Below are 10,259 nucleotides of genomic sequence, written 5' to 3' on the forward strand. Positions count from 1 at the left end.
AATAATTATGTCAATAAATAATTAATAACAATAATAATAATAAATTAATAAAATCATTTATAAAGTTTTACATTAATATATTTAAAAAAAATATAGAGAAGGAAAATGCTTAAATTGCAAGGACATTGTTATCCCAACTCTATATCTGTAAGGATATGAAAGAGAAAAAAAAAACTTAAAATAGGAACATTTTTTAAAACAAATTTTGCACTGGACTTGAAAAATCTCACTGGACCCTTAAGGGTTCTGTCCCAAACCGCAAGTGCAATGCACCAATCACACTATCTTATTGTTTTACAAACGATAAGCATAGTATGATTTCTCCCAAAAAGTGATACAATGACGCCGTAATGCAAACACGATACAACTCAAATAGACCTTAAATCACTTTGAGAAGTTAAGCAAAATCTTTATTTTTTTTTCTTGAATTTAGTGAAAATAGTGTATTAAGCAAAAAGATTTTGCAAACAAATTAAACACATTTTAAGGATGGTTAATATTGTATTTATAGTCATTTTTTATAAAAAAAAAAAAGTTGCATCCTAAAAATAAGAGGAGATAAAAATTCTTAACTCAAGTAAATCTTGAAAGAATCATTGCAATCAATACAATAAATCAATATAAATTAATATTGTTATGTTAAAATTTAAAATGTAAATCTGTTAAATAACTGCGTAAACCAAGAGCTAAGCCATGGTTTGTAATAATATCTTTCATTAAATGCATTGGAAGAAAATTTTATTTAATATAATAATCTTAAAAAAAATATGTTTAGGACACTCATTAGCAAAACCTAAACAATGACTAATGACCAATGACCAATGACCAATTTAGTTTAATTAATTGATGAATTCTACAACCCCTGTACAATTAATTTATACTTGGTGCCTTTTCCTTTCTTCCATAAATAAATCCCATGAAGAATATGACTTTGAATGTAATAGAGCAATTGGACTACATTTTAATTAATTAAACTAAAGCATTTCTTAGAAACTTGCTAAGCATTAACCTAAAGAAATGCAAAAGGGTATGAAAAAGTATACATTTAGACAATAATTAAATCTTTACAATTGGCAAAATTAATAGGGTTTTTCCTCCCCAACTAACTTCTTAATGTGAACTTGTAAAGTAATATAAATTTTATTTTATTTTATTTCTTCCATTGTTTTCAAAACCAACTCATTTAAATAGTAATAGTTTTACATATGGGTGAGAAAAAAATGAAAAATTTGAAAATTGATTCAAATTCGCAGCGTTCGACTCAGTTCATATTCTTTTTTTTTCTTATTTAATTCGAATTAAGTTTAGATATTAAATATATATATATATATATATATTAGGTTCAGATTAGATTTCAAATTTAGAGATAAAAATTGAAAAAAATCAAATCGTGTCGAATTATATATTTTTCTTAATTTTATATATATTTTAAATTTTTATAAAATAAAAATAATAGTTTTATATCAAAATCTACTTAAATATGTTAAAATAATATATAAAAATAAAAAAAATAAAAAATTGATAAACTAAATCGAACAAAACTGAATTAATAAAATTCGATGCAATTCAGTTCATATCGAATGAAAGTTCAATTTAAATTTAAATTTTAAATTTTTATAAATATTATATAACATAAAAAAAAAATCAAATTAAATCTGATTCGAATCGACCATCATTACCGCTAGTTTTTCATACAATCTAAAGTCAAATGAAAATATGGGAGAATCCACCTAAAGGAAAGGAAAGCAAGAGATTGTTGAAAATCAAAAAGCAAGACAGGAAAAAGGTGGTAAGTGGTCAAAAAATCATGAACAAGATTTGCAATTTAGGCCTCAACTTTTTTTTTGCCTTTAACGTGAGCTCAATGCCATCCCAAAGTTTCTCGATTGTCAAATTGGGATGGCTGCGTTCTGATGTTCAAATTGCATGCTCATACTCAAAGATTTCCTTTAAACACTCCTTTCTCACGTGCAATATGAACTTTTATTTATTTTCTTAATAATTGTTTATGATCTAATATCAAATACAAAGTTTTTTCGAAACAGTTAAACTTTAAATTAACATTTTTTTTATATAGGCATAATTCTTAACATTACTATTTCTTATCTTATTAACTTTTATAATGTTTCATTTGAATATTTGACTCATTCGTTGATGCATGTATCTTGATAATCAAATAGCATAATTTGAATCTTTTTTTTTTTATAAAAAAAATCTATATTGTCTCTTTGTAATTTAGATAGTAAGATTACAAGAGATAATCCCTACAAAAATTTTTTTTTTAAGGAAAAGCATATTATTGTCGTATTTTATTATGTTCTTTTATTAAAAAAAAAAAAGGATAAGAATGTAATGAAATAACTCGACACATTGTTGAGTTCAAAACTCCTCTTTGAACTTAAAGATTGATAAACTATATAATAAGAATTATTTTATAATCAATTGACTAGTCATATATATATATATATTTAAGCAACAATTAATTAGGGATGTTAATTTTATCTATACCTAATAAGAAATTTAATTTTTTACCCTAATAGGATGAGATGTGTATTATGTTATGGATATAGGTATGGGTATAAAGATTTGTATGATTTTAAATTTTTATTAGATACAGGGATAAAAATAGGTAATATAATAGCCGCCTCACACCTGCATGTTATATATATTAATATATATTTAGTAAATAATTTTTTTATTAAATAATATATATTATTATTTTAAATTAATTAGAAGTAATATATTTTTATTGAAAAAATATATATTAATATATTTATAAAAAAAAATTACCTAAATAAACAAGATGAAAATTAAAAAAATTTAAAATATATATTTTTTAAAAACTATGGGTATGAAAATTATTCATACTCGTTAAATACCCCAAAGATAAAAATGGAGATAAATTTAAAATATTTATTATATATGAAAATAGAAATGAATATAATATAAAAATTTCGAATTTGGGGATTGAGAATGGAAATGAGAAATGTTTAACCCTCTCCATACCCTATAATTAACTCAATGAAATGGTCAACTTTACTTAAAATACACTCAATTTAGTTGGAATTAGACAAATATTTTTTATTGTTACACTTGGGTTTGGCTTACTATTTATTTGAACAAAGTCTAAAAAAAAAATATTAATGCGTGTATTAATGCCATTTTTTAAAAGTTTTATTAGTTTTTATGAATTATTTAATGAGTGTGCAAAAATTAAAGATGTTGAAGATTTATTAAACTTTAGCTGCAGCTGTTGGGAACTTAGTAAATAAAACCTCATTTTCTTTAAAGTTAATATAATTTTTTCCCTTTGAAATTATGAGATATAATAGTTAATTAACTTTGATTAATTCAAAATTAAACTTAAGATTAAAATAATAATATATATTAATTATTTAATTAATCCAACACCAACCAAAATTCTTTAAAGTTCCAATCTTGCACTTAACCATTTTAATCAATCTACTTAGTATTTTCACTCCTGTTTATTTCTAGTACTTTCTCTCCTTTATTCTTTCCATTGTTGAACTTTCCATACTTTTGTAAATATCGAATACAATCATTTTCAAAGATAATACAAGAAGAAGTTCTTGAATTTTGCTCAAATTTGTAATTAAATCCTCCTATTTGGTAAATCACCATGTATATGCAGTACAAATAAAAGCATATTACTTGTAATTACTGCAAATAATTAATCAATTAATCAAATTAAATTTAACATCTATATGAGGTTTATCAAAAATATCTATAGGACTCATACTTTAAAATAAAAAATTCTTACATAATTTTTTTTATTATGATTGATTAATTATAAAATTATAGCATAAATAATTGTAGGTAAAAGCAAACACAGCTAACCTTTTTTTTTTTTTTTTCAAGTCTTCTTATGCAAGTATGAAAAGAAATTGCCTCTCAATACATGACTCAGCAAATGAAGAATAAAAAATAGAAAAATACTAACAAATTAACATAACAAATAATGCATTTATTATATAATATATATAATTGAATGAATTGAATCATTTTGAATTGGATTATTTAAAAAATTTTTGAATGATTTTAAATTTAAATTATTTTAGATTTAAATCATTTTGAACATAAATTTTTTAATTTTAATACTCAAATTATTTATAATCTAAAGCATTTTGAATAAAAATTGTCGAGCTTAGAGACAAGTAAATATAATTTGGAATCATTTTATGGTAGTCTTTTACGTTGCTTTTTTTTTTTTTTTTTAATTATGGCCTTTTTATTAATAAAATTAATTTGGGTCAGATTCGGGCATTAGAAGAACTTTTCAGATTCTGATAAGCTTTTGATAAATCTAGCCATAGGCATAGCTATCGTTAAACAGGTCCCCGATAGTTGATGAGGCAGGATCCCCGTAGCTTCCTCCACTTTCAAATCTTGAAAGTAAGAGCAATTATTTTTTAAAATTAAAAAAAAAAATTATATGAGACAATTACATTTTATTGATATATCATATTAAATATTATTTTTTATTTAAATAATGCTAAATAATTAAATTATTAAAAAAAGTTATTAATATATTCTTTATTAATTTTAATAAATTAATTATTTAATAATATAATTATATAATATAATTTAAATAAAAAATATATACGTTGACGTAGCCTAATTATTTTATACAATTTTTTTCTTGACTTGGTCCTCTCGGAAAAGAGGATAGTACTAATAAATAAGCTGAATGACAAGTTAAGAGCCAACTGACATTGACATTGACATTGACAAGGATGGTATCCTTCTCCACATAACTCCGGACTGCAAGCTTCCATTTTCACATTTAACAAATTTCTTTTGACGATCATCACCGTAATATAATAATTTTAAGCTTTTCCCGTCGTTTCTGTTTCTTGTTCAAGTCCAATGAGGGAAGATGACAAACAGATTGTTTCGCCAGAAAAATAATTTTTTCTGTCCTGGTCGGTCTTCCTACCTTGTATTCGATTTTCTTTGTTGCTTTTTCTTTGTTTTCCACTCGTATTTTCCCCGTTAAGATTCAAGGGTGTTTCCATTTCTTGGTCTTTTTCTCAGTCTTTGTACTCCGATCCTCAGGTTAAGTTCCTTCTCTTTTCTTGGACCTTGAATTTTTCTTGTTATTTTTTCTTCTTTTTACACTTGTATATATATATGAATCTATTTCTGTTTGTTATTTGTATTTATAATCTGTTTAATCTTCCATATGAATTTGCAGCCCCTTCTCTGTTTCTGCCAAACCCCTGTTACTGTTTGACTCTGTTTAGACGCTGGAAAATCCTCTGTTTTCAGCTTTTTCTTTGTTTTTTTCTCTAGACTTTTAATTCGTTGAATCCTTTTCCCTGGAAATTTGTTGATAACTTTATTTATTAAGAACTATTCGATCTTTGAGAATGCAAAACACTGACGGCAGAAGCTTTCCTGAGCTTGTATCAGAGCTAGAAACCTTAGTGGAAGAAGTAGCCTCACTGGCAAAAGAATCAGAAAATGGGCTATTCTTTGAATTCTCACTTCTTCTCAATAAACTTGTCCCAATTTTGAGTGATATAAGGGATAACAAAGATGTCATGGACACGGTTACTATCCGAAAAGCAATAGAATCGCTCGAGAAAGAGCTTAGACGTGCTAAGACTTTGATCGAAAGCCCTGATTCGAAACAAGCAAATATATGGATTGAAGATGTGATACAGGATATTGGGAGATCCGTAGGCCTTATGCTCTTTGCTAGTATTGATCTTCATTTGGATATGAAAGAGAAAATTGGTGCATTGCATAAGGAATTCATGAATGTGAGGTTTGATGCAAGCTTAAGCCCAAGTTCTAGTCCAAGTCATGAATCCGAGTTTGTTAGTGCTACAGCATCAGAGAGAGAAATTGAGGAAGAAAGAATAGAAATTGAGGAGGAAGGAACCAATCTTACTATCAATGATGTTGTCTTGCATCTGAAGTATGGTAATGATGAAGAATTCAACTTTGCGCTCTTCAGCTTCAACGAGTCTGTTAGGCAAGGATTGATTACAAATGAATGGATAAATGAAGAAGGCATTATTCTCATTCTAGTTAATAGGTTGGGATCATGTAAACCAAACAACCGTTTGATCATCCTTCAGATACTGAGAAAACTTGCTTTAGAAAATGCCGAAAACAAGGTAAACTATACTTGTGACATATTCTTTTGATCTTTTCTTTCCATTATTTATTCTGTTTTTTCAATTGGAAAATTTTTCTTGTTAACAGGAGAAGATGGCAGATGCTGCATCTTTATCAGCATTGGTGAAATCTTTGACGCGAGATGTGGAAGAGAGGAGGGAAGCCGTGGGGCTGTTGCTTGATCTGTCAGATCTTCCTGCAGTTTGGAGACGGCTTGGCAGAATTCAAGGTTGCATTGTTATGTTAGTTACCATGCTTAACGGCGATGATCAGATTGCTTCGGAAAATGCAGGGAAGTTGTTAAATGCATTGTCAAGCAATACACAAAATGCGCTGCATATGGCAGAGGCTGGTTACTTCAAGCCACTAGTGCACTACTTGAAGGAAGGTAACACAAAATTACCTTTTACTTGCTGCATTTGAGTGCTTGAATCTTGACTCTTAGATGCATCCATTAAAATGCATGTAACTAAACTTGGATAAAAGCTGATATGTAATTCTATCGTACTTCTATTCAAAGGCCTAAGTTACCTGTTAAAAACATTGCCATGTTTTGCCAGGCTCTGACATGAGTAAGATCCTCATGGCAACTGCAATATCAAGAATGGAGTTGACAGATCAAAGTAGAACTTCCCTTGGAGAAGATGGAGCAGTTGAACCTCTTGTTAAGATGTTTAATGCTGGAAAGCTTGAAGCCAAGTTATCTGCTTTAAATGCATTGCAAAATTTGTCAATTTTGCCGGAAAATATACAACGGTTGATCAGTTCCGGCATTGTAGTTTCTCTACTTCAACTCCTTTTCTCTGTCACATCTGTGCTCATGACTCTTAGGGAGCCAGCTTCAGCAATTCTTGCAAGAATTGCTCAGTCGGAATCTATTCTTGTTAATCAAGATGTAGCACAGCAAATGCTCTCCCTTTTAAATCTCTCAAGTCCTGTAATTCAGTATCACCTCCTACAAGCACTGAATAGCATTGCTGGCCATTCTAGTGCATCCAAAGTTAGAAGAAAAATGAAGGAAAATGGTGCAATTCAGCTCCTTCTACCCTTTCTAACCGAAAGTAACGCGAAAATCAGGACTGGAGCATTGAATTTACTCTACACTCTTTCGAAATATTTACCTGAAGAATTGACAGAACAGCTAGGAGAAAGCCACCTGAACATCATTGTCAACATTATCTCATCAACCTCATTGGAGAGTGATCAAGCTGCTGCAGTTGGCATACTGAGCAACATACCAATTAGCAATAACAAAGTGACAGAGGTTCTTAAAAAGGCAAATCTGCTGCCAATTTTGATATCTACAATGACTTCGAGTCCTTCAACCTTGACATCCACATGGCATTGGTTAGCAGAAGGTGTTGCAGGTATATTAATTCGATTTACGATTCCTTCTGATAAAAGACTACAGCTTCTTGCAGCACAGAATGAGGTGATTCCTTTGCTTGTGAAGTTGCTTTCTAGTGGATCATTGGTTGCTAAATGCCGAGCTGCTACCTCACTAGCTCAGCTATCACAGAACTCACTATCTCTCCGAAAGTCAAAAAAATCAAGCTGGTTCTGTGTCCCCCCTTCCACTACTGCATTTTGTGAAGTCCATGATGGCTATTGCTTTGTTAAGAACACATTTTGTTTGGTAAAGGCAGGTGCAATTCCTTCACTAATCCAAATATTGGAAGGCAAAGACAGGGAAGCAGATGAAGCTGTTCTAAATGCAATTGCAACACTATTGCAAGATGAAATTTGGGAAAGTGGAAGCAATTTCATTGCCAAAAAATCAGGTGTTGGAGCAATTATAAAAATCCTGGAATCAACAACTGTGAAGGCTCAGGAAAAAGCACTGTGGATATTGGAAAGGATTTTCAAAGTTGAGGAGCATAGAGTAAAGTATGGGGAATCTGCTCAGGTGGTGCTCATTGATCTAGCTCAGAATGGTGACCCCAGATTAAAATCATCAACAGCAAAATTATTGGCACAGCTTGAACTCTTACAAGAACAATCTAGTTACTTTTGAGAGTGCAATTTCTACTATATCAACTACTGTTTTCTGCATGTCAATTTCTATACTTTGTTTTCTTTGTTTATACTTATTTTGCGTATCCTATAAGTGTTGTTTGGTCATTTTAGGATGAATCATAAGAAAACAAATATTCCTGTTGTAAGTAAAATAATAGCACTCGAGCATTTAGCTTAATGGTAAATAATTGATAATATTCCTCTGATCAAATAATTGAGATTAAAATTTTTTTCCTCCAATTAATAATAATAATAAACGAAATTTGTTGATTTTTTTTGTACAAATAAAAGGACGATATATTGTTAATTAAGTAAATTTGGCTATTAGTACTGATAATTCTTTTTCATATTTGAAGTTATTAAGATTTGAACGAAATCGTTAAAATTAATAATTTAATGTTTTACCAATAGATTATGTTGGTTGGTATTTACAATTCAAACCAATATAAAATTTCTCCATTGTCAAACATTGAATAAAGATTAATACAGGTTTGATATCAATTCAACAGCAGCTAGAGAAGAATTTGATAAATTACAAACAAAACATCATATAATTTGATTACTAATCACTCACAGATACGAAGGTATATACTTTTTCTTTCTATCGCACCGATGAAAAAAAAGTATAGTTACAAAAGCAAGTACTATAATTTGAGTTTAATAATCTACGTTCAAACGTCATTATAGTACTATATTACATTTTATGAAGTACAAAATAAAAATTCAGCAACGGAGACGAACATTTCAGATGCAATTTCACACTGCCATCTGATTGCTCCTTATTCTAGAGATCGAAGCAAGCATCCCACAGCCAGCAGCAGCATAAAGCAAAGAGACTGCAAAATATATGATTTAGATGAAAAATAAATGTTCATTTTGAAAGAAATTTCAGGAGAAATTTATTATATAAACTATCTGTTTAGCTTTTAAATTTTATATTGACAGTATATCGAATATTAATTTTATCTCGCATTTTAATTTAAAATAATATATCCTATATGTGGCAACTCTCTTACTGCACTTGTGGAATTTAATCAATGGTGAATAAGATAATAAAAAAAAATTGTTAATTTGAAGGTGGTAGAGTTGAAGACTTACCATCCTTCAATGAAGCTTCTGTTCCTGCCGTTGCCCTTGTTTCTTGTCACCGGAGGACAACATGCTGGAAGACATATATACAAGCATTAAAATCGACAAAGATCCATTTGAAAAACAGAAAAAAGATGATCAATATGTGACATTGAGAGATCACCAGCTGATTTGTTGTCGCTTGTTGGTTCTTGGTTTTTGTGATTTCCCATGGAGAAATCAAGACAAGCTCTGGCTAGAAGTTATGAAGTACGATTGGGTTATGGCCTTGTCAATCTATGATTCTGATCAACTTCCTTGGCCCCAATTTACATACTTATAGAAGAAAGAAAAGCATTTTTTTCGGTTTTTTTTTTTTTTTTTAAAGCTGGCGAATTCTGGACAAATCTATATGCTGCTCTTGGTGTTTCTAAAATTTTGTCTTGGAATCGGATTCGAATGAACTTTTGGTAAGATAAAGCAACCATTGTTACTGTGGGAGATGCCAATTTCTCAGATATTGTTTTTGAAACCGAATTGGAGAATCACTTCAAAGACACTACTAGTATACCATTCCCATTCTGCAAGCTTCTATACCATTCGATTTTTGCGCATCTAGTTTCTAATCCGTAGATTAAACTAATGCTATGAAATAAATGGATAAGCAAGTTTGAGATTTAGTTTAGTTGATTTATGAAATTATGGACACTTTATTTAATCTCAGTTCCAAGTCGATTGGACTCAAACTCAATCCAAATACGATTGTAAGATTTTTATTTATTTTTATTATTTCATGTTTTATTTTGTATTTATCCTTTTTACTTATTTATTTTAAATATTTTGTGATTTATCTCTAGTTTAATGGCATTTTTTATCATTATCTGATTAATTATAAAAAATGATAACTTTTCAAGAAAGAAAAATTGAATGGCCAAGGAAAGAGTGATCGGTGGTGATAAAGTTGTTTATTAGAATTGGAATTGGATTTAACTTGTACATAGATAAATTCTAATTTTCTTTTTATGATA

General features: G+C 29.1%; 1 protein-coding gene and 1 long non-coding RNA gene across 3 annotated transcripts; one reads left to right on the top strand and one right to left on the bottom strand.

Annotated features, from left to right (window-relative positions):
• The first annotated feature begins 4,800 nt into the window (after nucleotides 1-4,800).
• LOC111310004 (U-box domain-containing protein 44-like) lies at nucleotides 4,801-8,341 on the top strand. 2 transcript variants are annotated; one of them, XM_089748897.1, is made up of 4 exons: nucleotides 4,801-5,076; nucleotides 5,434-6,146; nucleotides 6,235-6,535; nucleotides 6,708-8,341. In XM_089748897.1, exons 2-4 carry the CDS (start codon nucleotides 5,565-5,567, stop codon nucleotides 8,159-8,161), a joined length of 2,337 nt encoding a protein of 778 aa, XP_089605023.1. In that variant the 5' UTR covers nucleotides 4,801-5,076; nucleotides 5,434-5,564; the 3' UTR covers nucleotides 8,162-8,341. The 2 variants fall into 2 exon arrangements, with proteins under 2 accessions (XP_089605023.1, XP_022764813.1); XM_022909078.2 differs by lacking the exon at nucleotides 4,801-5,076 and having other exon boundaries at nucleotides 5,260-6,146.
• A 354-nt stretch (nucleotides 8,342-8,695) lies between these two features.
• Nucleotides 8,696-9,635, bottom strand: LOC111309663 (uncharacterized). Its single transcript, XR_002692458.2, has 3 exons — nucleotides 9,416-9,635; nucleotides 9,262-9,325; nucleotides 8,696-8,999 (listed from the first exon to the last, which is right to left on the bottom strand). It is a non-coding gene; the product is annotated as an uncharacterized LOC111309663 (long non-coding RNA).
• Nucleotides 9,636-10,259: the final 624 nt, after the last annotated feature.

This window comes from Durio zibethinus, chromosome 19, assembly GCF_047325235.1.
Source record: "Durio zibethinus cultivar Kanyao isolate XHJ-2024 chromosome 19, ASM4732523v1, whole genome shotgun sequence".
Lineage (NCBI taxonomy): Eukaryota > Viridiplantae > Streptophyta > Magnoliopsida > Malvales > Malvaceae > Durio > Durio zibethinus.